The 13641-nt window shown below is 40.4% G+C and overlaps 1 protein-coding gene across 1 annotated transcript in view; it reads right to left on the bottom strand.

Moving 5' to 3' along the window:
• E2F7 (E2F transcription factor 7) overlaps positions 1-13641 on the bottom strand; it is a 60849-nt gene that overhangs the window by 29709 nt on the left and 17499 nt on the right. The window contains exons 4-5 of the mRNA XM_069094809.1: positions 8542-8710; positions 1289-1579 (exon numbers count right to left, since the gene is read on the bottom strand). Of these exons, the coding sequence (XP_068950910.1) occupies positions 1289-1579; positions 8542-8710 (460 nt within the window). The remainder of the gene's footprint in view (positions 1-1288; positions 1580-8541; positions 8711-13641) is intronic.

The following is a 13641-nucleotide window of genomic DNA, read 5'->3' as shown; positions in this document are numbered from 1 at the left end:
CAAAGTCACAGGGCTAGTTTTTGTGTTAAGTGTCTGAGGCCGGGTTTGAACTCAGGTCCTCCTGACTCCAGGGCTGGCGCTCTATTCACTGCGCCACCTAGCTGCCCCAGAAGTATAGTTTCATAAAAGAAACCAACACACTGAACAAGTCTGACCACACATGCCTCATGGTGTACCTGTGGTCTACTCCCCCCTCACTAAAAGGGACTTTGAGAGACCATAGCTGCTGAGCCCCCACTTAACATATGAGAAGTTGAGACACACAGAGAGCTTCATGACTTTTCCAGAGTTACACCACTAGTTAGGTTTGCAGGGGTGATGCGAACCTCATTTTCCTTAATTGCAAGTCTAGGCTCTTAGCCACTGAAATGGGTTACTTAATTGGTCCAAATAGCAATGCCTTTAACACTGTTTGTCTTTCCATTATCGTGGTCATTGTTTACAGTTATATAGTAACCTCTTGTTTCTGCTGATCTAAGTTGGCATCAACATCTGTAAGCTGAAGATAGTATCACAGTGTTTCCCAAATGTTTCAAGCAACGGAAAGCATTACTGGAATTAACATGTAACCTTTCAAGTAGTCATCAAAGTAAGGCTATTACTAAAAACAATAATACAAAGCTCAAAAGTAGCAAGGCATATGTGTGTGTGTGCATTGCTGGTAGTAGTGCTGTTTTTTTAAAAAAAGAATAAACCACAAATGGCACAGACAAATGAATGTTGTCTATGAAGGATCCATGAAAGTGCTAGGCCTTGAATTGGGAAGACAGAAGTTTAAGCCCTACCTTGGATACACAATAGCTGTGTGACACTGGGCAAGTCACTTAACCTGCTTGCCTTAGTTTCCTTATCTGTACAAGGAGGATAACAGCAATTGCTCATAGAATTAGTGCCCCGGATATAGTAGGTACTTAATAAATATGTACTGAAACAAACTAAAGATTGTGGTGAGGATCCAGGAAGATAATAATTGTGAAATATTATAAGGTTCACTCCGTAAACATTAAAGTTCCATCTCCTGGGTAAATCTCTCAACCTCTCAGGGCTCTGAAGAAAAGATGCCAGCTTGCACTGGTGGGAGGAGTTCCCTATATGAGTGAAATCACAGGTGGGTCCTCTCTCCTCTACCCTCATTACTAAATAAATGCTTGTTGGATTGGAGAGAATCTGGGACAAAAACAGGAATTAGAGGAAATCTCTCATGCTGCAGATTCAGCACCTTTCACCCTAGTGCTCAACTCTGGGGGGACACAGCTATCTCTGCTCCCTCCATGGTCAGCAAACTCACCAGAGGTACAATCAGGCTCAGAGAAATCCAATAAATGTTGGTCTTGGGAATCTAGGAAACCCTCCCTTTTACGCTCTCCAAATTTATACTCCACTAGATCAAGCTCCTTTTGGTGAAAATATGCCATCTGTTCTTCATATTTCTGTTCCTCTCCTAGTCTCTGGAGGTTCTTCAAGGTTTTCGGGAGGCCATGCCGTCCATGCCAGCCATATTGATTTTTGGCCACTCGGCTAACCATATGCAGGGACTCTAACACATTCACGATGTCATAGATGCGCCTCCGTTCAACACCTATTAAAAAAACAAAAGCCGCCATGGCATTAAACAATCACTTCAGAGTGCAGACTCCTGGATGGCAGAGACCTGACCTGCCAACAGGTTTTATAAAGTTTCTAGTGCACAATCTGGCAAACAGTGGCTAGATAATCATTTGATAGAAATGTAATTATTTCTCTTATTTCTTCAGATGATCCTTACTAGAAATGTTTGGAGAAGCTATGGTTAAAATCCAGTGATGGATTTTATTCAATGATGGCTCTAGTTTCCTCTAAAGATCAGCTTCTTTGCTACTTTCTCCATGAAAACTTTCCCTATACTCCTTTCCCAATCATCCTGCATCTATTTTGTATGTATATATGTATAATACACACATTATACATATATACACACATATGCTATATTTGTCTATAAACACACATATCCATATGTATGCACGTGTGTGTACACATGGCATCTCCCTTGGTTAGACTGTAAGATCTTTGAGGGCAGGTCTATTTCTTTTTTTTTTTTATTATTTTTAAGCAATCGGGGTTAAGTAACTTGCTCAAGGTTACACGGCCAGCTATTTCTGGGTGTGGTGCTGAGTGTCTGAGCCCGGGATTCGATCTCCAGGTCGTCCCAACACTGGAGCCAGTACTCTTACTCGCTGAGCCACCTGGCCACCCCTAAGCAATTGGGGTTAAGTAACTTGCTCAAGGTTACACGGCCAGGTGTTTCTGGGTGGGTGCTAAGTGTCTGAGCCCGGGATTCGATCTCCAGGTCCTCTCAACACTGGAGCCGGTGCTCTTACTCGCTGTGCTACCTGGCCGCCCCAGGGCAGGTCTATTTCATGCTTGTCTTGTCTTTGTCACCTAGCCCAGTGTTTAGCAAAGAGCAGAGATTCAATAAATACTGGTCGGTTGATTTTGTCAGTGATGTATAAATGGTAGAATTTTGCTGAACAGGACTTGGCAAAGTAGTTTGTTAGAAGTAAGCTCTTTGAAAGTAAGGGTTGTTTCATTATTTGTATTTGTGTTCCCAGAACTAAGCACACAGTAGGTACTTAATAAATGTTCTATTGAAGTAGTCACCAGAAGTTTTGAAGTGCAACAAATTTAAAAGCATTTGGTGACTTATTCCAGATTTACCCAATATACTCTGTGTATATTCAATAAAATTGTTTATTTTTTTCAATGATGACAAGGACAGGGAGAGAACAAGCATTCATTAAGCAGCTACTGTACCAATTCCTGATTGTACTAGGAAAAAAGTGACTTTCACTACTTAATTCTAAAGCACCCAAAACTTTCTTGTCACTTAATTAACATCCTCAAACCTTCTTACTCACTTGATCAAGAAAATAAAAACTTTTAATCAATTGGATCAACAAACTGAAAAAGAGGCTTTACTTCAGTTACCATCTGATAAAGCTAGGTCTGGATCAGGCTGGCCCTTCATTCAACAGTTAACAAAAGGCTTATCTAGCCTTAGTATAGAAGTAAACTATACAATGATACAACACAGCTCAGGGACGTATGGCTTCCTTGCCTCCTTAAGGAAGCATATCTGGTCATGAGGATGGGTTATAGGAATTCTGAAGGCATTGGTACATCTAACAAGTCTGAAGGGCCTTGAAGCACCCTGGGTGGACCTTTTTATGTTTTAAGTTTACAGGAAGACATGTCATCATGGTCTAAGCCCTCTAGGAAAAAGAATTAACTTAACATGGGGGTATAGGGAGTAAAGAGTTAAATGCTGGGGGTAACCCTGGCTTATAATCCCATCCCATAGTATTCCCCTATATACAGAGGAGATCTCATCTCAATAAATGGTCACTGAATCTACCTAACATCCTGGCTAGCATGAGACACCAATATAGAAAAATGCTTCCCCATGTGTGAATTGTTTGATTTAGCAACAAGCACCCTACCCTTTCTGAATTCCTTTGCTCCATTTATTCTGATATAAGTATCCCCAACAAAAGAATTTTGACATCTCCCAGAAAACCTTACCAACTACAGAGTGTCTCCTTCTGCCTGGCTGGCACTATGCCCTGTTTGTCTCACTAGAGTGGACTAAAATTAATAGAGAACTGTTGCCCTTCAAAAATTTATCATGGGAGACACGCTTTTAATCAAACAAATCATGCAACAAAAACGCTGGTTGCTACAAGGTATTTTCTGGTCACATACACTCAAAAGAACTGAGGGTTCAATTCTAAGGTTTTGGTTGATGAACCCAATGGAAGGTTTTTCTTTCCAAAAACTGTCACAGTCCACTGTGGACTATCTCTGGCATGAAGGTTGATCAGACCATATGTCCAATGTTTCCATACATCCACTTTGAAAAGAAGATTTAGATGGCTTCCAGATTTCTGCAGGCCCTGATCACCTCACAGGTGGACTGTTCTAACAGTGACAGCGCTCTGGTTGGTCTCCTTAACCCCTTGAGGGCAGGGACTGTGTTTTTCCTTTCTTTATGTCCCTAGTGTGTGGCACACAGTAAGAGCTTAATAAATGCTTGTTGGTTTGGATAAGATTATATACTTTGGTCAGAGGGTACCAAAGAACATAAATGATCTCCACTGGAAAAGTCAAAGGAAAGTGATGGTGCAAAGGGAATGCATTGTTACACATTTGCTATATATCCAAGGCAAACTTTTCTAAGTTTGTAGCTAATGAATAAAAATACATTAAGCATGAAAATGAAGGCTGTTACAGAAAGAAATTTCACATTAAGTGGGACAATGGTCTAGATAAAAAGTTTTGGAGCTGATAGGAACCACTGAGTTGAGCCTCCCTTATTTTACAAATGAGGAAAACTGAGGCAGAGAGATTAAGCAATTTGCCCAGAGTCAGAAAACTAGTAAGTATATGAAGCAGGATTTGAACTCAGGTCTTTCTGACTCCAAATCCAGTGACCAGTCCTTTATAGCTCTAAAACTTCTGGGTCCAGCTGCAACTTTGGGAAAGTCATTTTACCTTAGCGGGCCTTAGTTTCTTCACCTGTAAAACAGGGGATTTGGAGATTATTTTCAAGATCACTTTTAGCTCAGATAGCCAAAGAGCCTCTGGGGTTCCTAACTTGAGGTCTGTCTATCTGTTTTCTTAATATTCTGATAATTTCATGTCAAAAGAATTGGTTTCCTTTGTAATCTTACAAAATTTATTTTAGGCATTTAGATACATTATTCTGAAAAGGGGTCTTCATAGGCTTCAGATTCTTTAAAGGGTCCATGTCACAAAAGGATAAATATCTCAACTTGGAAAATGATACAAAAATAAATTGCTAGCTTAGTGTATGAAAGAAAACCCTGGAATATTTTGTGTACATCCAGTGACCTTACCAAGTAGTAATGATTTTAACTATTTGTTTGCTACTTCATGAAAAGTTCAGTTTCAAAGGTCAAAGAGCTACCTTTCAAAGAGCCTTGTTTTTGTACACTCTGGTGGAGCCTGAAATCAGAAAGCTTTTCTCCTGGTACCCAGTCTGCATTTTCTTTTGGATCCAAGTAATCCTTCTAATCCTGGTTATGACATTAGTTCCGCCATGGAGGATTTGCACATCGTTACCTTTCTCATGCTCCTGTTAGTCATTGATTAAGTTTTTCAAGAACCTCCCTCATCTCAATAGATTGATTACATGCCCTTTGTTGTATGTGTGTGGTTTTTTTTTAACATCAGGCAAAGAGAATCTTATTTTCTTACCCATCATTTCTATCTTGAATCTGTTACAGTAAAATCTCAGAAAAATGATACTTATCCTACTGATTTGGTTTATGGTATCATTAATTTAGATTTTGCAGATAAGAAATTAAATCCTAAAAGTTTTAAGTGATTTACTCAAGGTCAAACAAGTATTGAGTAGCAGAGCTAGAACCCAAATCTAGTTAAAAATTTGGGTCTCCATTTGTATCCTCCATTGCCCATGCTATTACTTCTAATTAATCCTGGAGGCCCCCAACTGGGATAAGTTTGGAGTCATAAAACTTGGACTCAAAACCAGACTCTGATACTGACTGTTTAGATATGGATGGGTAAGATATTTAACTTTTCCAATGTCCTTGTCTGTAAAATGGGTGATATTTGTATTCATAGGGTTACTGGGAAGAAAGGGGCTTTTGTAATGAGTAAAGCACTGAGACATGACTAATTATTTGGACCCTCTGCCAAGGGCTTAGTGACACTGAAGCAGCTCCTAGAACAGTTACAACATTCCACCTGGTCACCCTTACACTGCCTGTATGTTGGGGATGATGCTCTAGCAGACTGGGGCTTCCTGACCTGCCTGGCTTCCCCATTTTTGAGGCCCTTTTGTCAGCTGTGACAACCCTGTTGAGCTGGGTTCAGGTGACTTAGAAGGCTAGGGTTCCTTTTCGCTTTAGAAATCCAAGAACTTTTCTTTCTCAATCCCTGCCCCAATGTACCATTATGTTTCCAGTCTTGACAATGGTTCATTCTTAAACCCAGTTACTGGCGCATCTTGCTTTCTCCTGTTGGCTAATTCTAGGAAATGTCACCAACAGAATCTGGAATTAACTGTCCCATATTGTCCTTACCCAATAGTTCCTGCAATCCAGAAAGTCTCTATGGCATGGATTATCCCAGAAAAACTGGATCAGCTTAAATAACAGAAACCAGGAAAAGATGACAAGATCTTCAAAGCTCATCTCAGGGATCACATCCTATAGGAAACCTTTCCTACTTTCTAGTTGTTAGTAGTAGTCTCACTACTCCATCAATCTGAAACTACTTTATTAAATATTATTTTATCTACATTCATGGATTTCCCTCCCATAGAATATAAGCTTCTTGAGGGCAGGGACAACTTAGTTTTTTGTCTTTGCCAAGCATAGAGTAGGTGCCTAATTAATGCTTGTTGAACTGGATTCAAATGGAAATACAATTCATGGCATGAGAAGAGATATAGGCTGCTAAATCTTGGAAAAGTTGGTCAACAGGTCATGAGGTTTATAGCTTCACTGACTCAATCTGAAAGGTGTTTAGATGATTTTTAAAGAATTCTTTTCTTCACTGGTCTTCACATATAAGAATCATCATTGCTATAGGAAACATACAAACTCATCTTCTTGGCTACTGCTATTACAATTAACATTTACTGCATGTCTGCAATATTGGTGCTATGAAGACGCTATGATAGTACATGTCCACCAGGGGTCTCTATTTTAAAGCAGCAAGACCCATATATACTGTCCTTACATTATGCATACGGGTCCCACAGAGTGAACAATGTCATCAGTTTTCCTCTTTTGAATTTGACTGTCTCCTTCCTCCTCCCTGCCTTTCTAGTTTGTTATACTTGCTTTGGGAATTACGGAAGAGTTTCAGACATAGCATCTTCACTTCCCAAACACCTGTGTGGGTACCTTCTTCTCTTTTTGGTTTCCTTTTATGTGTCAGGGCCTTGAGAGCAGGAATTCTTTTCTTTTTTCTTGCCCCAGCACAGTACCTGGTATATATTAAATGCTTAATAAATGCCTATTGCCTGTCTTAAAAAGAAAATAAAACCAACTTTTGTGTCATACGAAGGATGAGAAACAACAGATAAGAAAGAGCTCCTGAGTCACTTGCTCTTCAAAATTTAAAGCAAAAAGATGTTTCTAAAATGTGAGCCTTTCAGTGATGTAATGTGAAGAGCCTGGGATTTTGAATTAAGAGGATCTGGGCTCAAATCCCTGTGGCCCTGTTCTTTTACCACCCATGTAACTTTGGGCAAGTCACTTAGCTGAGGCATAGTGGAAAGAATGAACTCTGGTTCTGAAGTCACAGGTCCTGAGTTCATATCCTGCCTTGGACACTAAGTGACCTTGGGTAAGTCACTGGGCCTCAGTTTTCATGTTAAGTGAGGGGATGGTTGGACTAAATGGCCCCTCATATCCCTTCCAGCCCTAAATCTTTTTTTTTTTTAACCTCTCTGGGCCTCAATAAGTTTTGTTACCTGTAAAATGAGAAGACTGGACTAGCTAGACTAGAAACTAAGGTTTCTTTCTAGCTCTAAACCCTAATGTTATTTCTAAAGCCCTTGCCTCATAATAGGACTGTGAATAGATAGTATAGCATCCTTATTTTAAATATGGGGAAACTAATTCCCAGAGAGGTAAAACCAACTTATTCATGGTCAGACACCTAATAGTTGGAGGCAGAACTTGATCTCTAAGTTCTTAGGATCATAGACTTTGGATCTGGCAAGGCCAGAGGCCATGTAGTCTGATGCTCATTTTACAGATGAGGAAACTGAGGCCCAGAGAAGCCTGAGACTGCACATATAGTAAATGGCAAGGATGTGCCTCAGCATGCTTTCTATGATCTGAAGCTCAGTCCAGTCATGCTCACTTCTAACCCAGCTCAGCTCTGGACTTTTATACCTTGCCACTACACCCTACACGGGTACCTTCTTTACCTTTCCCCCCTGTTCCATTCCCTTTTATGTGTTGTCTTTCCCAAGAATGAATCTCCTCGAAGGCAGGCATGGATTTTCTTTCTATTAAATGTGTATCCCCAGTGTTTAGCTCACATAAATGCTCAGCATTTATGTTTCATCTAATCTTTCTACTTGCAGTACTATAGTTAGAAATGAAAGCATTGTCATCAAAATTAAAAAAGAAAAAAACTGACCTTCAGATCTCAAAGATGTGAAAAACACACGTGTAACAAACATTGGTAGTGTCATAACAATGGCGGCCTCCTTCTACCTCAATCGTCAATAAACATTCATTAAACAAACATCTAAGATGTGCCAAGCACTGTGCTAGGGGACATTCCAGTGCTAGATGCTTCCAAGGCAGCACAGCCCCTGAAGGGCTCTCTCTCTGCATAATTAAAGAGATACTACACAAAACTTGGAGGTGGTCAAAGAAAAGTTGTGTCTCCACTTACCACATTCATTATTTGCAGTCTTTGAAGAGGTCTCAGTTTAAATGGACCCCACTGTTCCAAGCAACTTGCCCCAAACTCTCTAGTCTAGATCATACGTACCCAGACTGGCAGCCACTTCATCCAAGGATATCGTTGTTTTCTCAGTTGACAAGGGGTAACTTGGATAACGAGCCAGAAACTTTTGGCATAGGAGTCCTAAACTCTTCTGCTTTCTGCTGGGCCGCTGCTTTTCAAATTCATCCACAGGGCCACCCACAACTTTATCAAGCTACCGTGGGCAGGTGGGAAGGGAGGATACAGGAGGGAGAAAAACAATCTATTAACATAAAAGTAGCCAAACTTTAGCAGACAACAGGAATCTGCAAGGAACAAAGAAAGTCACAAAGTTTCCAGCTAAAGTAGCTTTTCTTTTCTAATCTTTCTTGACTTATACTCATTATCTTTTCTGGACTGGTCCTGTGATTTCATTGCTATGGGAAAATCCTAATGAGAAAACTCCTTTTACCAATGCAGACCTGAAACTTACAGTCTTGGAAACTTAGGAACCCAAGGCATTGAAAATTAAGGGTCACACAGCCAGCAAGTGTCAGAGGGGAAGGAAATAAGCATTTACATAGCACCTACTATGTCCCAGGTATTGTGCTAAGCACTTTTACAGATATTATCTCATTTGATCCGCATAACTACCCTGGCAAGGTAGGTGCTTTCATTATTCTCATTTTACAGATGAGGAAACTGAGTTGAATAGAGGTTAAAGTGACTTGCCCAGGGTAACAACACAATCAGCAAATGTCAGAGAAGAAGTTTCTTTAAATACTTTTAGGAATAGTACCTCATTTAATCCTCACCAAACCCCTGGGAAATGGGTGCTATTATCAGCTCCATTTTACAGATTAGAAAACTGAGGCAAACAGTAGTTAAGTGACTTGCCCAGGATCACACAGCTAGTAAGTGTCTGAAGCAGGGCTTGACCTCAGGTCTTCCTGACTCCATGCCAGCTCTCTATCCACTAGGACACACTTGACCCTTGACCCCTATCTTAAGCAAATGAAAATGGTGCTCCATTGCTTTGTAAAGCTGAGTGAGCTAACACAGCTGTTTTTTTTTTTTTTTAAGAACAACTTTAATCAACTAATAGGTGATTTAGCCTGTGTGATGTCTGGACTGGTTTGCCTGATTCCCAAGCCCAGATCTCTTCCCTATGACCCAAATGTCCAGCAAGTCAATACAGTCAAAAAGCCTTTAACTATGAATGCCCATGTTATAAGAGTGCTCCATCTTCCTCTAGGTTCATCTTCTCCATTGTACAGTCCCCACAATGGCTGGGAGGTGGAACAAATGAAGCAGCTCTACTCCTCTGTCAGTCAGTCAATACACATTTACTAAATGCCTAAAATTTACTAAAAGCACTGTGCTAAGCAGCAGGAGTACACAGAAAGTGGGTGCCTGCTCTCCAGGAGCTCAGTCTAATGGGGGAGACAACAGGCAAACAACAACATACAAATGAGCTAGAGACAGGCCAAACTGGAAAGAAACAGCAGGAAGGCATGAGAATTAAGGGGGATTGGGAAAGGCTTCTTGGAGAAGGTGGGATTTTAGCTGAGACTTGAAGGAAAGCTCTGCTGAGGTTTTTGCTCTTGGAGGAACAAATCTATAGATATCAACACAACCTTTTCACTTATCAAAATGTAATCTCATGTTGAGCCACCCTTTTTCTATATGCCTGTGTTAAGAAAGACAAAGCTGTAAGAAGATGATAATAATAGCGCCTGCCTCCTTGGGTTGTTGTGAGATTCAAATGAGATAACACACAGGACGCACTCTGCAAACCTAAAAGTGCTATATAAATGCTCATTTTTATTATTGTTTTCAGAAAGTTAATGACTTAAAAATGCTCATAATTAGTTAATGCATTTAAAGGGTCTTGTCACCAAAACAGGTTGCATGAGATTATTATTATAATGATAAGAGAGACACCATGGCCTTGTAGATAGAAAGCTGACCTTAAAGCCAGGAAATCCCACCTGACATATCCTTGCTGTGTGACACAGGAAGGTCATTTAAACCTTTTAGTACTTAGGGCAACTCTTAAAGACTAAGTTTCACAGACTAGACAATGTAGAATCAGAACTCTAGAGTCCAGCATTTGAAAAAATGGAAAACACAAATTACTTATGAAAAACACCTTACTATTTTCATAAAAACTGCAGGGACAACTGGAAAGCAATATGGCAGAAATCAGACTTAGACCAACATCTTATAATTTAGAAGAGATCATATATATCGGATTGCTATAGGTTGGCAATGTTTTCTAAACTAAACAAGGAACAGAAGAAGTTACAAAAAGTAAAATAGATAAATTGATTACATGAAATTGAAACACTTCTGCACAGACAAAATTAATGTTCTTAGGATGACAGGAATCAGCTAAATGGGAAAAAAACAATCTTCACATCAAATTTTTCTCAGAAGGGTTTGGTTTCCAAGATACAGAAACAAACAGCTATATAAGTATACACACACATATATATGTATGTAGGAATGTAAATAGTTCAACTTTGATAAGTTCCTTATGATTTCTTTTCCCTGTTTACCTCCTCAAGCTTCTCTTGCTTCTCGTATCTGAATGTCAAATTTTCTATTCAACTCTGGTTTTTTCATCATGAATGCTTGAAATCAGTCCTCTATTCCACTGAATGACCATGTTTTCCCCTGAAACACGATACTCAGTTTTGCTGGGTAGGTGATTCTTGGTTTTAATCTCAGCTCCTTTGACCTCCAGAATATCATATTCCAAGCCCTTCGATCCCTCAGTGTGGAAGCTGCCAGATCCTGGGTTATCCTGATTGTGTTTCCACAATATTCAAATTGTTTCTTCCTGGCTGCCTGTAATATTCTCTCCTTGATCTGGGAATTCTGGAACCTGGCTATAATATTCCTGGGAGGTTTCTTTTTGGGATCTTTTTCAGGAGGTGATCAGTGGATTCTTTCAACCTCTATTTTGCCCTCTGGTTCTAAAACATTAGGGCAATTTTCCTTGAGAATTTCTTGAAGATGCTTTCTAAGTTCTTTTTTTTTGATCATAGCTTTCAGGTAGTCCAATAATTTTTAAATTATCTCTCCTGGATCTATTGTCAGTGATTTTCCAAATAAGATATTTCACATTGCCTTCTATTTTTTCATTTGTTTGGATGTGTTTAAGAGTATCTTTATTTCTCATAAAGTCACTAGCTTCCATTTGCTCCAATCTAATTCTGAAGGAATGATTCTCTTTAGTGAGCTTTTGAGATTCTTTTTTCCATCCGGTAAATTCGACTTTTTAAGACATTCTTCTCCTCATTGGCTTTTTGAGCTTCTTTTGCCATTTGAGTTAGTCTGTTTTTTAAGGTGTTATTTTCTTCAGTCAGATTGTTGACTCTCATTTCATAATTTTCTTGCATCATTCTTATTTCTCTTCCTAATTTTTCCTCCACTTTTTTTTTTTAAAGAAATTGGGGTTAAGTAACTTGCTCAAGGTTACACGGCCAGTTATTTCTGAGTGTGGTGCTAAGTATCAGAGCCTGGATTAGATCCCAGGTCATCCCGACTTTGGGGCCAGTGCTCTTACTCGCTGTGCTACCTGGCCGCCCCGCCTCCACTTCTCTTATTTAGTTTTTAAAATCCTTCTTAAGCTCCTCTATGGCCCGTAACCAGATCATATTTTTCTTGGAAGCTTTTGGTTGTAGGAGTTCTGACTTCTCTGTCTTCCTCCTGTTCCATGCTTGGATCCTTTTTCTTCCCATAATAGCAGTGTAAAGTTGGATTGCTGTGCTTGCTTTGCTTCCTTTGTTTGCTCATGCTGCCACTACTTGACTTTTGAGCTTTTCTGCCACAGTAGGACTCTGCTACCAGAGAGGGGAGCTTTGTCCCAAACGCTGGGGTTTTCTCAGCTGCTGGAGCTATTAGTTGGCTGCCCTCTCTGAAGCCTCCACACGCTCTGGCAAACTGGTCACCCACCCCAGGACCTCCACCCTAGACAGTGATCCAGATCCAAGCAGTGTAAAGCAAGAATGATTACCTTCAGACTGGTTGCTTGGTCCCCCTACAATTTGCAGGCCAGGAGCTCTGAAACAGCCATGTGGTGGTAGCTGCATGGCCTCCACTCCTCAGCCGCTTCTCCCTCCAGGGGGCAAAGGCTGGACAGCACTCCTGAACTCCCTGTTCCCAAAGTCCACACTGCACTGACCTCTCACTTTGTCTTTGGCATCTATGGGTTGGTAATTCTGGAAACTGTCACAGCTGCTGGTGATCTGAAGTCCCTGCAGCTGGAGGCTGGTTGTGGCCGCCCTGAGGCTAAAACCTTGGGCTCACTTGGGGCTGGGCTCTGCTCCCAGTGTGCTGCACTGGTCCCTTCCTGCCAGCCTGTCTTCAGTGGGAAGTTAGTTTCTCTGTCATTTTGTGAGTTCTGTAGCTCCAAAGTTTGTTTAGAGTCATTTTCTACATGAATTGGAGGAGGTGGAAGAGGGAGGTGGTGGAAGTCCTGTTTCTACTCTACCATCTTGGTTCTGCCCCCTCTTTTTTTTAATTTAAAAAAAAATCTATTATATGTGATGGGCTCTCTGGGAGTGGAAAAGGGAGGATACTGTGGAAAACTCAGGTGGTATAAAAAACAAGAGACATCAATAAAAACATTAAAAAAGAAGACTAAGTTCTAGAGAACTACAGTAATTGAGGGAGCTTCCCCTTCTGAGAGCTCCCTACACGAATGAGATTACCAGGCCATTCCCTATCTAGTCTTGTTAAATAGAGCATTTGATCCTGAGGACCAGGGGAATAATGACAAATCAGTTAGATGTATATTCTCATTAGCAATCTCAAGTAACTTCAGTGTGGAGCAGTAAAAAATTGGCTGGATTTGGAGTTATCAGATCTAGGTACAACTTTGGGCCTCAGTTTCCTCATTTGTAAGATGAGAGGATTAGACAAAGTAGTCTGTAGAGCCCTTCAAACTTTACAACTGTGGTCCTAAGAATGTAGTGTGGTAGATAAAGGGCTGGTTCTAGAGTCAGGATACCTTAGTTTTTAAGTCTGACCTTTGACATATACTGGTTGTATGAACCTGGGCAAGTCATTTGACTCAGTATATAGATGATTTGTAGTGACTGTAAATGGCAGAACAGCTGCCTGTGGTGGAGAAAATTCCCTTACCTGAAGTACCCT

Source organism: Petaurus breviceps, unplaced genomic scaffold (genome assembly GCF_028583685.1).
Source record: "Petaurus breviceps papuanus isolate PSGF00001 unplaced genomic scaffold, PetGlider_PUasm1.0 221, whole genome shotgun sequence".
NCBI lineage: Eukaryota > Metazoa > Chordata > Mammalia > Diprotodontia > Petauridae > Petaurus > Petaurus breviceps.
The sequence above is the reverse complement of the archived record's forward strand: the minus strand, read 5'-3'. Positions and strand labels throughout refer to the sequence as shown.